At 40.2% G+C, this 17,292-nt stretch overlaps 1 protein-coding gene across 1 annotated transcript in view; it reads right to left on the reverse strand.

The window, feature by feature from the left end:
• Positions 1-17,292, reverse strand: part of Ccny (cyclin Y) — a 29,809-nt gene that overhangs the window by 10,705 nt on the left and 1,812 nt on the right. The window contains exon 2 of the mRNA XM_035453784.1: positions 8,371-8,405. Coding sequence (XP_035309675.1) covers positions 8,371-8,405 — 35 coding nt within the window. The remainder of the gene's footprint in view (positions 1-8,370; positions 8,406-17,292) is intronic.

Genomic DNA, 17,292 nt, shown 5'->3' on the forward strand with positions numbered 1-17,292 from the left:
AACTGGTACAAGGCAGACCCAAGGAGCTATAGTTAGTTACTAAGTTGAGATGCTCAGGTTCTGGGGGAGGAGTGGCAGCTAGGCTCAGGGGCCAGTGATAGAAGATTGTTTCTCTATAGTGCAGCCTTGTTAAAAATTCTCATAACCTGTTTGTAAGGGACACCTTAGATCACCCCACTATCCTAGATTATCTTTCCTGGCTTAGGAAATACATGGCCACCTTGGGCTCACTCTCTCCAACGGTGTATCCATCCATGGCAGGTGACAGAGCTTCCCTTTTGCTAAGGATGCATGGTCATTTACATGCCAGGACATACTCCATAAATAGAGTTAAATTTCTATCAACAGAATCTTTATTTTAGGAACCCATTTTTGGTGACAATGAAAGTCTTGCATCTCAGGGCTCCATAGGATCAAGTAAAATGAACATTGAAAGTGAGGTAATATCCAAAAACACAGACAAGGGTTGGCATGATGTGGGGAGAGGCATCCCAATGGTACTGGACACAATATACTCAGGAGGACTCTCAAGTACCCACTGGGATATTCTGCTACTTTACAGCCACAAGAAAAGGAAGCTTGTTTCTAAGTAGCATTTTTCTATAATTGCTGTAGTTTCCTAATTTAATGGATCACATGTGTTTTAGGTTATGGTTTTCACAGCAGGGCAGGGTCAGAGAAAAACTGAGTTTTAAATGTTGGAGGGTAAGACAATATGGATGTTTATTTAGGTACATAGTTAGACTCTTCAGAAAGACTAAAAATTGAGTGTTAACTGCAAACTCTAGGTCAACCTGAAGAACAAAATGATTAAGCACAAGAAGGAACTCTGTATTAGTGAAAACAAAATCATAAGTCCATGCTGAAGATGGATGCAGACAAATAGTTAAGTGAATGGACAGGCAGACAGACACACAATCGAGAAGAGGGGGCTCTACTTATCTTAGTTAGGGTTACTATTGCTTTGAACACCAAAATCAAAACAACTTAGGAAGAAGTTGTTTTGGGTTATTCTTTCACATTACTGTTCATCATCAAAAGAAGTCAGGACAGGAACTCACACAGGTCAAGAACCTGGATGCAGGAGATGATACAGAGGTTGGAGGAGTGCTGCTTACTGGCTTGCTCAGCTTGCTTTCTTATAGAACCTAGGAATACCACCCATAAAGGGCTGGGCCCTTTCCCAACAATTACTAGTTAAGAAAATAACTTAAAGCTGGATCTTATGGAGGCATTTTTTTTTTTTTTCAATTCAGGTATCCTCCATTCAGATGACTCTAGCCCTTGTCAAGCTGACATAAAACTAGCCAGCACAATGAAAGAGATGAGACTGGGAAATTAACACTTTCTAGCCAAAATACAGACTAAAGTGAAGGACTAAGAATACTCAATAAGGTGACGATGTAGGGTACTATGGGTCTTATCTACTTTCTTCCCTCTCAGTCTCTAACTGGAAATCCCTCTTTAAGCAAACTGAACACCTAAGAACCAAGGATTAACGTAGGAACAGGAAAAATTATGTGTCACCATGTTGCTGGTAAAAATACTATATAAGCCTATTTATTTGTCCTTATGAAAAGCAGATGATCATCCTGTGCCATCAGCATACTCTGACCATGAAGCAAGTCAGACTGCTCAAAAGTAAGGGCAGAACTACTTCCTACCCGGACTCCAGGCCTGAGCAATGTGTGCCCAATGCACAGGAACTACATTCCAATTCCATATAGAGGGCCAGGGCTTCATATACAGAACTCTTATCTGTAGGGCACACCAGCCTGTCAAAGATGGCGCTGAGGGAAAGTCAGATGGGCGAGTCCTGAGTTGTTCACACACAAAAAAGATGATTGGTTGCCTAGATTGAATAAGATGAGGTAACTATATGAATAGTTCATGTTCACTAGGTAAAGCCTAGCATGCGTGCCTAGGAGAGTGATAGGCTGACCTTTAAAACCACTGGCTGGCTGTTGTCCGGCTCTGTGGGTTTTTTCCTTTAAAAGATGCTTGCTGTGTGGTAATAAATGAGTTCCTGCTTGACTAGACTCCCTGCTGCATCTGATTTGTCTCCAGGACCCTGGAAGGCTGGGAACGGGAGAGCAGAGCACTTACCCATCCTTGGATCTAGCTCAACCTTCTGTGGTTGGCCTAAGACCCTGCACTTATCAAGGACAGCCAGGGTTCTTTCCACTTTGTATATCTTAATTTCGTTCTTCACTGTTTTAAAGTTTTCATTGTAGATGTTTATTCTACAATATTTTAAAAACTGTGTTCCTAATTTTTTAATTGTGATTTTGCTTGCTATCACTCTGGTAAAAATGCTTACCTTAAGAATTTTCCTGTTGTCTTAAAGGTATCTTGTATATAGAATGCTATCATTTGCTAATAGTGGCACTCTTACTTTCCTTATTTCTATTCCTTTCTTTTCCTTCTCTTGTCCCAGTGTTGTAGCTAAGACCTGAAGAAGCATACTGGAAAAAAAAAAAAAAAAAAAAAACCTAGGGATTGTGGACAAGTGGCCACCCTTTGTCTTGTTCCTGACTTTAGCGGATATGCTTTGTTTTTCCCTATTTAGCATGTTAGGCATAGAACTGCCCATAAGGAGAATGTTAGATTTTGTAAAGCAAACGAACAACCAACCAACCCTTTTCTGTATCTACTGATCTGATCATGTATTGTCTCTTGAGTCTATTTATGTGATGCATTAATTTATTGATTTGTGTATATCTGAAGCATTGTGGTAAGGTAATATTTATTGGGTTTGAAAAGACAGTTTGGTAGTATTCCTTCCTTTTTTATAACTTCTCTCAATTTGAAACTACCTCTAAATAAGTCTAATTCCTGCAACTTAGTGTATTCTAATATGTTAACATATCTGAAATTTCACTGAATCTTCTTTAGCATCCTAGCTGTTTGATACATTTCTCTTCCAATGAGAACAAATCTCTTAGAAGCAAAGTTCAGAATTTTAAAAACATCAGATTCAGGCTATCCCATTTCCTCTTAGATTTCAGTAATTTAAGATACAGAATTGCTGTGAAACAATCTTTGTACACTATATTTATTAGTATCACGGATTAATAAAAAGCTGACAGGCCTATAGCTGGGCAGGAAGTGACTGTGTAGGAGAGCAACACTAGGAGAATGCTGGGAAGAAGAAGGGTGGAGTTAGAGATTCCCCAGCCAGACATGGAGAGAAAACAGGAGAAAGAGAGGTAAAGCCACACTAACAGAATGTAGATTACTATAACTGGGTTAATTTAGGTTATAAGAGCTAGTTAGTAATAAGCATGAGGATTTATAATTAATATTAAGTTTCTGTATATTTATTGGAGAGCTGGTGGTCCCAATGCTTACTCTGCTGACACAGAATGAAACTAGCAAAGATCTTATTTTAGAAGAAACTCTTTTTCAATTACTTAGTACAGCCCATGAGAAACAATCAGTTCAGAACTAAACTACATAAAAGAAACAGTGTTCTTAAAATGAGATGAACATAGTATATGACCACTTAGGAAACGGGGTCTTAATAATTACATAACAAAATACCCAAAATTATACCCAAATAGTAGAAAAACATCATCAGTTATTAATATAGAACCTAGAAAACTACACATTTACCTAGCCTCCTGTGAGCCATACTAGCCTGCAGACACTTGCTGTAATCAAGTTGCAGATCACCTTCCTTTCACTGCCTCCCACAGAGTCAAACAGGACAGCCATCATGACCCATTGGAGAAGACAAACACTTCAAAACACTTTTCAAGGCTGCCAGACTAGGGCTTCAGTGTTCTTTTGGCTCTGGGTCCAAATAGTAAGAAGAGTCTTGATTAATTGACACATGATTTCAAATTACATTATTATAAGTTTTCAGAACAATCATCTATCTTAATGTTGAGGCTCATCATCGGAAGTTTTTACAAGAGAATGACACTATAGATTAATCTCCTGTTCAGCTTCTTTGTTTTAAAACACATTTACAGTGCACACCTTTAATCACAGCACTCAGGAGGCAGAGGCAGTCGGATCTCTGTGAGTTGGAGGCCAGCCTAATCTACAGAGCAAGTTCTAGGACAGGCTCCAAAGCTAGACAGAGAAACACTGTCTCAAAAAACCAAAAACACCAAAAACCAAACCAAACATCTGCAATGAAAAGGACATGAGAAAGGAGGAAGGATGGCCATTCTACCCCTGACCTGCCTTGGAATGACATCTTTCCACCTCCTCCAAACTTCATTAAATGCTTAGAATAATTAATTCACATTACATATGCTGTTGCTAGGAGGCAGAAGGATGTCAGAAAAATGAGGCGTCCACAATGGTATGAGTTTTCTTGTACTTTGGGAAGACTACCAACTGCAATTATCTACAACATTATAATTTTTAATCATTCTAGTTTTAAAAAAAGTACTGAAATAGTTGACTTTCAAGAAAACCCAAACCAAAACTTCAGCAAATTTATAAAAAAGACATTTTAAATAAAGACCTTTACACATGGCTATAAATTTTTTCATAACATCACATTTTTCTCTAACTGATCATTCTAATTACATCTAGAACAAAAGTGCTGATTAGGATATTAATCGTTATAAGTCATGTGGTTTCCTTGCTGTTGAGAATCTTAGACTATTCTATTCCCATGTAGTAAATCTTCAGAAGTAGTGACATTTTATCCCTTAGTCCTTTCTTTGTCCTTCTCCACCTGGAAGAGGTCACGTTCCCTGCTATGGAAAACAGAGACTGTCAACTTGATAGGACCTACAGTCTTCTAGGAGACAAGCCACTGGGCATGTCTGTGAGGTTTTCAATGAAGTGTAAAGATAAATTTTCACCGTGGGTGGCACTAGTGCATGGGCAAGAGCCCAGCCTACAGAAAGAAAAAAAAGTTAGCTGGCACTAACTCCCAACTCTTTCTGCTTCCTCACTGCACATAAAATGTAATCAGCTCCCTCAAGCTCTTGCTGTCATGCCTTTCCCACCGAATGCTTACACTGTCAAACAAGATCATCCTTTCTCCCTTTAAGCTGTTTGTGTCAAGTATTTGATCACAGCAATGAGAACAGCAACCAATGCACCGCCAGTTGCTATTAGTTAGCTAGGATCAGAGGGAACTGTGCCCATTTTTCTTCACTGCTCATCTACTGCACTGCTTTCATGTTTCTGGAGCATCTTCCTTGTAGATTGCCTGAGCAATATATACCACACAGGTTCTTCAGAAACTCAAAGGAGAAATCAAGCAACAATAAAGTTATATAAAAAGGGACAAAAGATACCAGTTGTTCTAAAATTCAAGAACACATTGAAATTTTTACTTAGGATCCATATTTCAAACTGAATCCTATCGACAGTCCTGTAAAAGCATAACTGTCACATACACAGATAAGTTCCAACCTTGGCTCTGCTTACTTCTTTCTTTATGCCTCTAGAGGTTTTTCATCAGCAGAAGTGTGTAAATGAGTGCTGAGCTGGGGTGGAGACTATCCAAGTCAGTTGGTAAGTCCACAAGGTAGAAGATTCCAATTGTTATAGTGTTTCCCATCCTGCTCCTCCTGCTTTTCTTTCTTTTTTAAGATCTCTTATTATTTTTCATGTATGTGTGTATGTATATGTATGTCCCCAAAGAGGCTAGAAGAGTGTCAAATCCCCTAGAGCTACAAGAGGTTGTAAGCCTCTTACATGGGTACTAGGAATTGAACTCAGGCCCTCTGAAAAGAACAGCAAGTACTCTCAACCTCTGAGCCATTTCTCCAGTTCCCCTTCTTTTTTTAACTTTTATGTTACAAGCTACAAAGTCACTGTGGTGGTCTGAAAGACAATGGCCCCCATAAGCTCACAGGGAGAGGCACTATTAGAAGGTGGTCTTGTTGGAGGAAGCTTGTCACTATAGGCAGGCTTTGAAGTTTCAGATGCTTAAGCTAGGCTAGTGGCTCACTGTCTCTTCTTCCTGTCTGTGGACCCAGATGTAGAAGTCTCAGCTACCTCTCCAGTACCATGTCTGCCTGCATGCCACCATGTTTCCTGCCATGATGATAATGGACTAACCCTCTGAACTGTAAGCCAGTCCCAATTAAGTGTTTTCCTTTATAAGAGTTCCTGTGGTCACGGTGTGTCCTTACAGGAACAGAAACCCCAAGACAACCGCAACTCGTATACAGACATAATCCAGTTTGCAGAGAGTCTCACTTTATGCAGATAGCCTCTATGCAGCTTAACAGCACTCATGTGCTCAATTTTAGGCAAGTCTCTGAATGGGGTAGAAGATCACACGTTTAAGGGTTGTTTCCTACAAAGAAACTCAGCACACAACTATCTTTATTCAGGAGCAAGTACAAGTGAGAGATCAACATCTGTTTGATTTCCCTGTACTACAGCCTGGCAAATCACATAGGAAAGCATGAGTTGGGATGTACAATCTACCACCCATATCCACATACTGGCCCACGGCTAATGACTAAGTAGGAGACACATGCCAGGAGTGCACAGGATACAAGTAAGATCACAGCGGAGAGCACATGAAAACAAATATGGAGATTGGAGCTTTGATAACACACCTATCCCATTAGCCATTATTAAGAGCAGCCTAGACAATCAAACCTCTTCTTTCTTCACAGGCCCTCAAACTGGCTATTAGGGGTCTGGTAGAAATTTCAGCTTTTCCCTTATGGGTGCTTTAGCACATAAGTGTTAACATGGGGAAAGCAGTCAAGTACATGCACAGGTAAATAACTGGAAGAGGGCTTAGCTTCAATCACTCACTCTTCTATATTCAGGGGTACACCACTTCCTAACACCAATATCATGGCCATTTTCATCACTGCTTCTCATGCTATACACTCTGATCCCACAAATGTTTTACAACTCTATGCTAGAAACCTAGAGAGCCAAGGAAGTGCCGCCTGGTAAGACTTAAGTGTATTCTATTGTTTATGTTCTCTCTATCCCTGAGGACCTCTCATTTTATTCTCTCCTCATTTAGATTTCCTTTAGGTATGTTGAGGTTTGTTGACAAGGAGGCTGATGTGATGTTCCAAGAGTGAAACTACAGTGTGTTAAGAGTGTTAACAGTTCTTTAACAAAATTTAATCTAGCCTTAATGAATTAAAAGAAAAATTGCTTGTCTTTCTACCTCAGCTTTGTTTTATGCCAGTTTCATGTTATTGTCTGTGATATAATTCATACCATCAATACCATTTCTGATGCGTAAAACTGGCTGTCTTATAACTATCTTATAGACTTCAACTGTAAACAAACTATTGTGTCTGTTAAAAGAAAAATAAAACAAACAACAAGAAAACCAATCTAGAGGGTCAGGGAAGTGCTTTAGAAATCTAACAGAGGGCTGATGAGATGGCTCACATAAAAACACAAGCAAATTTTTAAAAAATAACTAAATAAAAAATAACCCTGAATGGAGCTAGGAAGTGCTATGTACACATTAGATGCCACTGCTGCAGCAGAATCACCCTATGGGTCCAGCATGTGTCTTCTGATGGCCTTAAGAGTCTGAAATACACATCTTTATCCTTAAGCATGTCAGAATCTACAAGTTCTGAAACAATGAATAACAGTCCTGAGCCAGCCTCTGCTGGGTCAGATTCATCACTGCAGTTTTCAGTGAGAGTGTGGAGCACACTTACTCTGGCGGTTCGCATAACTCTATCACTACTTACCTTGTAGTAGCAGTTTGCTTTCTTAAAGAACAAGGCACATGTTTAAACAAGAGGTGTGGTTATACCTGGTCTGTTACAGATTTTGCCAGGGAGTGGTGGGGAGAGACTGGAGAAGGTAGGTGTACCGGTTACTATCCTGTACAGCCACCACGGGGAGATGCACTGCTCAGAATGGCCAAGGCACTAGAGGGAAATTTTGAAAATGCTTTTAAAATTAAAGGGCCAATTTAGTTTCTCCAGATAGAAACTGTTTTTGAGCACACACATAGAAATTTGTGGCCCTGTACCACAAACAGCAATTGTGTAGAAGAGAGAGAGAAGCAGACAGCTGCTCTTGAAAAAACAATTATGTATTTATTTGAAGGGAACTACACTACACAAATAAAAAAAAAACAAAAGCCCCAAACCAGGAATTTGGTGTGAGCAGAAATGAAAGGTTCAAAATTAAAAGCATTTGCTTTGTTTGAACCTGTGTAATGTTGTGGTGGCACTGTGGTCCTATCCACAGGCATAGTTCCTTCCACAGCAGCCTTAGGGAATCTGGAGACAAGGCAGTGGGAGTGAAACCCATACAATGTCTGGCAATTCAGCTGTTCATCACCCCATCACAATCTTCTAAGTCCCACACAACACATAGGGTGCCTTCACCTATCAGTGTCTACTGTACAACTGGTTAGGAAAAACATGGGGAAGCAGTTTCACTTACATGGTTAATGAAGAGACTCTTGCGTTTTTCTCTCACTGTGAAGACAAAAGATGGGACAAAAATGTTACATGCTTGCATGTCAAACCCTGCAGGATGCTGAGGAATGAGCCTCTTTGCCATGGTCCTATTGTTCTATCAATCAAGGTCCCCAGTTACTCATTTACCAAATTTAAGTGTAAAGAAGCTACAAAAATGCAGGTCTAAACTTGACTGACAGAGGTCAATACACAGGTACTTAAACAATACCATAATACATGTAGCTGAAGTCAATGGATGAGTGAGAGATTTCATTAAGTGAATGAAGTATTAGTAAACCTCATGAAAAGTATATGCATCCAGAAGTTTAAGGTAATTAAGAGAATTATTTACTTCTAACCCAAATGTATATTTAGGGATCCATATTATATGATAAATTGTTAGTAAACACAATTGCCATCCCTAACAGGAGACCAAGTGATGGGGAACAAAAGTATTCTGCAGTGGAAGACACTTGCTTCTCGTGGAGGTACTGGGACCAGGCCTGACCTTGTTTAGAAGGCTCCAAGGAGCACTTGCAGGTCAGCCTCTCCACAGTAAATGCTGTTGCATCCAGACTTGGTGTCTGTACATTATGTATACTGTATGGCTTTAACCTCAGTTTTTGTCAGAACAGGCACCCTTCTTCAGCCTCAGAAACCAGAAGGCTGCAGAAAACAGAGAAACTTGTGATAAACTGTCACCAAATTTTGTGTTGTCCTTTCTAAAGACTAGTTCTTCTGGGCACACATTAGTCCATCAACTCACCAAGTAGTTCCTTGTAGAGGATATAAAGGACAGGCTTCTGCAAGGAGAATGCACTAACTCAAGGTAGTGCAAATTCAGCTTGTCCTCTGAGAGAGCATTTCCCCAGTAGTCTGTCCCCCAAAGCCCCCCAGCTACTAAACTGGAGAGCCTTGAAGTTTTCCACCCTTCACTCACAGCTCTAGATTCACAAGGAAATACTCATTTTTTTCCCTAGAAATTTATCTTTGGTTCCTCACATGAAGCTGGGCCAGAACCTTGGCCTAGCAAGCAAAGAGACTTCATTCTTAAACATTTGTAAATTAAAACTTTAAAGAAAGAAACTGAAGAGAACAGAAGATAGAAAGACCTCCCATGTTCATAGATTGACAGGGATGAATATTATGAAAATGTCATTCCTGCTAAAAGCAATTTACATATCCAATATAATCCCCACCAAAATTCCAATGAAGGGTCAGGCATGGTGGCACATAGAGGCATATCCCAGAGACAGTGGCAGGTGTTATCTCTTGAGTTAGAGGCCAGCCACTGTGAAACCTTGCCTCAAATCAAAAAACCCAAATGCAATCCTAAACAGAAATCGAAAAAGGAACCTTAAAATTAATATGGAAACACAAAGGACTCAAAATATCCCAAAAGGACCCTGAAGAATGAAAACACTGCTAGAGGCATCATCCTCCCAGATTTCAAATTATATTACAGAACTATAGTAATAAAACTATCATAGTACTGGCATAAAAACAGACACAATGAACAATAGACTAGAGAACTTGGACACACATATAGAAGCCCATACTTATATAGCCACCTGATTTTTGATAAACAGGTCAAAACTAGACATTGGGGAAAAGCAGCATCTTCAACAAAGGGTGCTGGTCGAACTGTTTAGATATCTGCAGAATGAAATTAGATCCTTATTTCACACCTTGCATAGAACTCAACTTCAAACAGATCAAGGACCTGAACATAAGAACTGATACCCCAATCTATGAGAAGAAATTAGGGGATATGCTTCATCTTACAGGACTAAAAAGAGACACTCTAACGGTACTCTGGTAATACAGGCTTCAAGACCAACAACTCATAAATGGGATCTCATGAAGTTAAAAAGCTCCTGTACCACAAAGTACACTATAATGCAGGGGAAATGCAGCCTATGGAATGGGAAAAATACCAGCTATACATCTGACAGTGGATTAACATATAGAATATATAAAGAACTCAAAAAACTAAATGTCAAGAAAGGAACCCAATTAAAAAGTGGGGTTTGGAACTTACTAGCATTCTCAAAAGATGAAATACAAAATGCCAAGAAACACTTTTTTTTCAGTGTTCAATAACCTTAGCCATTAAGGAAATGCAATTAAAATTTACTTGAAATTTCACCTTACCCTGGTCAGAATGGCTATGACCAAAAGAACAAATGACAACAGGTGTTGGTTCGAATATGGGAAAGAGGGACAGCCACTGGGGGTGGAAGTGCAAACTAGTACAACCACTATAAAAATCAGTGTGAAGGTTCCTTAAAAAGCTAGACATAGGTCTACCATGATATGCACACTCTCTCTCTCTCCTTTCTTTCTCCCCACCCCAACACATATCCAAAGGACTCTATAACTACTACATTGATGTCTGATCATTCATGTTCTCTGAGGCTTTATTCACAATAACCAAGAAATGGAGACAAGCTAGATGTTCATCACCCAATAAAGTGTTAATATTTTTACAGTGAATTGTCATCATAATACTTTTCTATTAAGAAAAAAATTATAAAATTCTCAGGTAAATGGATGTATCTGGAATCATTCTGTAACCTAGACCCTGAAAAACAAACCCTGAATACACTAACATGTGAATTCTAGTTTTAAATTTTTACACGTGTGTTTAAATTGGAGTGCCCCACAGAGGTCAGGGAAGTAATAAAGGGTCATGAGGTGGATGCTTTAAGAGAGGGGAGACAGAACAAAGGTGGTATGAAGAGAAAATTGAAAATGATGGGGCAAGAAGGATTAAATGAGGTAGGAGTGGAAAGTGGGATAAAGGGGGAATATGAAGAGGGGTAACTAACACTAAAGGCTAAAGGTCTCTTGAAGTTACACGGAAACCTAATACTTTAGAATAAATACACATAAAAGAGTTTAAATGGAGTCATACAATAACAGAGGATGGGGGAGATGTCAACAATATAGACAACTAGGCACCTCATGATAGCAAATAAAAGCCCCTTTTGAGTTGTTTGCCAGTGGGATCCCACAGACCCCTAAACAATGGCTATTGCCATTGCTCTTGGTAAGCCTCCAGATCTTGATGATAAGACCCTATTGTGCCTAAGAATGAAGAGGCAGTCCTAAACACAATATCACAGAATGATTTTACGGAAAAGTCCAGGATGGATTAGTTATTCTTTGGTATTTGTTAAAACTCTAAACAAAGCTTCAGGGCCTGTAAGATGGCTCAGTAGGAAAAGGCCCTTGCCCCCAAGCTTGACGACCTGAGTTCCAACCCTGATACTGGCATGGTAGAAGGAGAAGGCAAACTCTTGTAAGTTGTCCTCTTGACCTCCATGTGCACGACAAAGGCTATGTGTGCTTTTTCTTGTACCTGCCCTGTGCCCTCTTGTAATAACACAACTTCAGCTAACTTCTTTCATGGATAGACGTAAAAAATGTGGTTTCCCTCTTCCCATTTATTTTGGGAGACCTTTTAATGACAAGTGCTAGCCACTATTCAACCACAGGATACTGGGACTAGAGAGGTTTCAGACACCGCCCCCCCCACTAGTTCAGCAATCTTCTTTGGAAACATAAAAGCAGCCTAAGCAAAGGGATGTGAGGGGACTGGTGGGTGAGGTGAGGAAACTAGCCTGAGATGGGGATGGTTTACAGGAGCAGCACCAGCACTGGTTACTATGGAACCCAGGTAAAACTGAGTTCCACTGGAGCAGAATGATGGCCAGGCCAATGACCTGCATTTTGACTCTGAACTGAATTGCAGTGTTTGTTGTTTTGTTAGAGAAGCAGACCTGATTGTGGAGATAATATAACTAATGCAGATTATAAAAACATGACAAAGGCAGGTAGATCTAAGTTGAAAGGTAACCTGGTCTACATAGTGAGTTCTAGGCTAGCCAGTGCTACATACTGAAACCCTGTTTCAAACAAACAAACAAACAAACAAACCCCAACCAAAAACCAGAAAGAAGTCAAGCACTCTACTCTTGTGAGTTTGAAGTCAGCCTGGCCTAAATAGCAAGTTTTAGGAAAGCAGGGGCTACAGAGAAAGCCCCTGTCTCAAAAACAAAATAGAAACAACAACAAATCTAGTTCAAAATGAAAGTATAGTCTCTCTAAGGATGGCATAGATCAAGCTTTAAATAACTTAATTAAAATTTCTGGGTACTTTTTCATAGAATAAATATGAGATTAGCACATAAAGTATAAGAGTCAATCTTTTACTTAAGGCAAATTACAACTACTATTGCTTGGAATGGTAGGTACTACATGCTTTTAATCTTAGCACTTGACACATACGGGGCAGGGGTGGAGAGGGAGGGAGGGAAGGAGAGAGGGGGGAACAAACAAAAAACAAATGAACAACCAAAAAGACCTACATCAAAACACCCTAGGGAGTTCTAGTTTGGAGTGCACACCAAACTTCCTCCTTATTGAGCTAGGAAGCTGACCGAGGGTCAAGAACACAATGACCAGGATACAAAGTGTACTGAAGGAGGATGTCAGCCCACACTTCCCAGCCCTGGGCAAGGCATCCTGGTGAGGTCATTCCCAAGGCTGCAGGAAGGGAGCCTGGACTGAAAGCAAACTTCATGTATTTCTAAACCTAGATCGTGAGGACTGGGACATTCTGTAAATTTGAGCGGAAATACAAATGAGCAGGAGGGGACATGGGCAAACAAGACAATTTCACAGGTGTGTACAGTCAGAAGACAAGGCTAAGCAGGACAATATCAAAGGTGTGCATAGTCAGGAATGGGTAAGAAGTACAATTTCACAGGTAAGAGGTGTCAACTGCAGGACAGAGTATGAGATCAGCAGAACACAGCAGAAAGCTACCCATTGGCTTGTTTCCATAGGGGATTCCTAGGGCCACAGGATTTCTTCAGAAGCACAGAAATGTCAACAAACTGTAATCAGAAGCCATTACTCATAATAAAAGACACATTTATGTAGAAAATTTGGAAAATGTAAAACACTATGTGGAAGAAGTTAAAAATGGCACAAATAAAAACTAAAGGAAAAACATACCACAGCAATCCCAACAAAATATTTTGGTATGTATTTTAAGTCTCATCCCTGTGTTTATGACAAATAAATATACTATTGAAAAACGGGTGTTTTTCTCCATGAATGCAGATATACATGCACTTACATATAAACATACCAATAGGAACACGTCCACTTTTTACTGCTATCAGCATTTTCATTTTTTTAAATATAAATGTACTTTGTCATATGTATTATGCATTCCCTACTTGATTCCATTTTTAAGAAATTTTCTCCACTATTTTAGTTTTTCAAACAGGGTCTCACTAAGCAGCTCAGACTGACCCTGACTCAGAATCCTCGTGCCTCAGCCCCTTGAGTGCAGGGATAACAAGCAAGTGTCACCATGCCCCAGTCCCTCCAGTTCTTTTGTAAGCTCACATGCTCACTTGCACTGAACTGGGATGCCCATGACTTCAGACACACTCTGAAACATCTGAGCAAGTCAAGTCACTAGAACAGCATTCTGCACATGGTGAAGGTGTGGCAGTATGTTGATGCCTCAAGGGAGAATCAGTATTGGTTGGGTACATTATTGCAGAGCACTGCAGCCATCTTACAGACCTGACCTATTGTTTGTCTCCAAGATGTTCAGAAGCAACCAACTTATCTGTAGTGAGAAAAACCAGAGGTAGAAAGATGGGAGGAACAGTTGAGCCAAGACACTACGTCCCACTCTCAGCTGCAGCCCAGCCCCTCTCCTCTTAGACCCCGTGTTCTGGTGTTCTATGGGCAGCATGACTCTAAAACCAAGACCAGTTGAGAGGATGGTAGAGCCCTAGCCAAGGAAGAAACTCAATGTAAAAGAGCTGCTGGGCTTCAGTTTATTTAGACTGTGGTGCTATGTTGGTTTCCATGCTTGGAGTTCAGGCAGACTATGTATCCTTCCTATCTTTATCTTAATAGAGTTAGCAACTTCACTTGAAAGATGGGAAACATATTCAGGGACTGAAGAGAGAGTTCAGTGGTTACAAGCACTTGCTGTTCTTCCAGAGGACACGAGTCAGGTTCTCAGGATGTACATGGGGCACAGAATACAACTGCCTACCACTCCAGATCCAGGAAGATTCAGTACCTCAGGTCCCCAAGGATATCTGCCATGTGTACACACGCATGTACACAGGGAAGAAAAAAAAACACAACTAGAAAGCTTCTAGTTAGTGGTGACTTCAGGAAATCCTTCTAAGATTTCTATCTGCTCTCCCTCCCACGCCCCGCCCCTCAAGACAAGAGTCTCACCGGCTACATAGACCAGGCTATCTGCTTTTGCCTCCTGAGTGCTGGGATTAAAGGCATGTGCCACTATGCCAGGCTTCTAGCTGTTTTTACATGATGTCTGTCCCAAAGCAATTATTTCAGTAGCTTCCTAGATGTCAAAGGATAGGTGATCAAATGCTTATTTAATGTAAGGTAGGCTACTAAGCTATGAAACACACTGAGAGGGTAGGTTAACATTAATAGAGGAGGAGCTGAATGTGTTTAGAGATGAAAAATAACTAGATATTACTTCTGACCAACAGACCAAAGGGACATATACCAACAGTAGAATGGGGCTCAGATGGCAACACTAATCTGTTGGGCAAATCACCATCATCCCTCTCTGTTCTGTGTCTGGGTCTCTGTGGAAGTTCCTCACTATGGCACCTGGGGAAGCATTAGGCTATGGTAAAAGCAGAGTAAGAAAAACTCACTGTGTTTCTAACTGATTGTATATGACCTTGGGCTATGCCAACACTTTGTCCAGACTGAAAGGCCCAAGTGCTCAAAACAAGGCAATGTTCAAGAGAAAAGTAGACCACAGCACCTAAAGAAAATATCCCCTTCACAGTCCTGGCTGGGTCAAAAAACCTCCACCTCTTCTCTACTCCTACAGCTCAAGGTATAATTGCAGAGAAAGAGCTGGCCTGAGGGCAGCTCTGTCACAATGAATTCAGAGTGGGAATAGAGAACTGCAAATTTACTAGGTGGGCAAAAATTTCCCGTGTCCTCCTGCCTTTAACACAATGGTTCCCAACCTTCCTAATGCTGCAACCCTTTACTATAGTTGCTCATGTAGTGACTCCCAACCATAAATTTATTTTTGTTGATACATCATAACTCTAATTTTGTTATGTTATGAATTGTAATGTAAATATTTGATAAACAGGATATATGATATGCGACCCCTGTGAAAGAGTTGGTATACTCCCCCCAATTGGCCGTAGCCCACAGGTGGGGAAGCACTGCTCTAAAGAAAAGCTATATCCCTTTAAATAAAGCTAGAGGATGAGGGAGAAAGTGAAACTGCTAATAGTGGCATGGCTACTAAGAATGAAGTAGGACTCCTGCTTTCATCCATTTCTTCCCTGTTCTTTAGCAGCATACTTAGAAAGAACAAACTGAGGCAGACAATCTCTCTTCTTAAGCAATAAGCAACATAGAGGATAAACAGACAGTCTTTTATCTATAAAATACAACTTTTAACTAGGTGACACATACCTGTATTCTCAGGTCCTCCTGACACTGAGGCAGAAGGATAGTTGAGTTCCACCCAGGCCAGTGTGGGATACAAAAAAAGGAGATCTTGTCTCAAAAACCCAAACCAAAAAGTTCACTCTGAATGATTTGAGATCCAATGTGAAGTTAAAAAAATCAACACAGGTGACCTCTTGACTTGGAATCTCAAAGGGCTGCTCATGGAAGTAGGGCATATAACAGTAGCTACAGGCCTGGCAGCATTGGAGATGGGGCTGAGAGATGTCAATTATTGTACAAAGAGCTGGCTAGGAAATCAAGTCTGGTGTTCTGTTATACAGATGAGTGAGTGATTATGGTTAGTACTATTATATTGCACAATTAAAGATAGAAGAGAGGATCTTAGGACCAAAGAACAAAACAAAACAAAAAGGTAATTAAGATGATGTCTAGCAACTTACAGCTACTAAGTTGACCAGTACATAGCATAGAGGCAAATATCATGCTTCTACCCAAAAGGATGCATACTATTGGATGCTAACAAAACTTTTAGGAGTTTTAATTAAAGATGAGAAAAACCGCAAGGACCAGTAGCTTTTGACTATAATTCCAGCTACTTAGTAGGCAAGGAGGTAGAATCACCTGAGCCCAAGGTTTAGAGACCAGCCTGAACAACATGACAAAGACATCAAACAAACAAACAAAAACAACAACAACAAAGTGTGGGATGGGGAATACAACTTAGGTGCACTGAGTGTGTGTATATATAAAATTGCTAAGGAATAAATAAATTAGAAAAATTATATTTTGCCACAATAACTCAGGGTTGCAAGAGAGTCAAGTTCATCAGCTCAGGTGGCAAGACTGAGGGCTGAAGAGAAGCAGCCAATTTGAATACAGGCTGCATAATCTACTGGCCCTGTCCATAGTGGTTCATAAACTTCCTTATGTTTTCACCCTTCATTACAGATCCTCATGTTGTAGTGACCCCTAAACATAAAATTATTTCATGCTTACTTCATAACTATAACTTTGCTACTATTATAAATTATAATGTAAATATCTGATATGTCACCCACAAAGGGGTCTTGACTCCCAGGTTGAGAACCACTGCTCTAGAGGTATGAGAACCTTGACCTAACAAAGGCTCCCATCAGTACCAGTCTCCCTCAGTCTCAGAGAAATCCCAAGAGATAGGCTCCATGGGAAAAGTCCAGGAGAAAATGGCATGGAACTAAAGAGGGAACAGGTTAGCACAGCCTGGCAGCATGCAGGGCAAGTGTGTTCTAAGTGTGCATTTATGAATAGAAGAGCAATGGTAACCTTAAGTTTTCTGCAAGTTGTTGAAATTACTTCATAAAGTAAATAACCAATTCTCTTACAATCACTTCACTCAAAAAATAAGTCA

The sequence above is a fragment of the Cricetulus griseus genome, unplaced genomic scaffold (genome assembly GCF_003668045.3).
Source record: "Cricetulus griseus strain 17A/GY unplaced genomic scaffold, alternate assembly CriGri-PICRH-1.0 unplaced_scaffold_236, whole genome shotgun sequence".
Taxonomy (NCBI): Eukaryota; Metazoa; Chordata; class Mammalia; order Rodentia; family Cricetidae; genus Cricetulus; species Cricetulus griseus.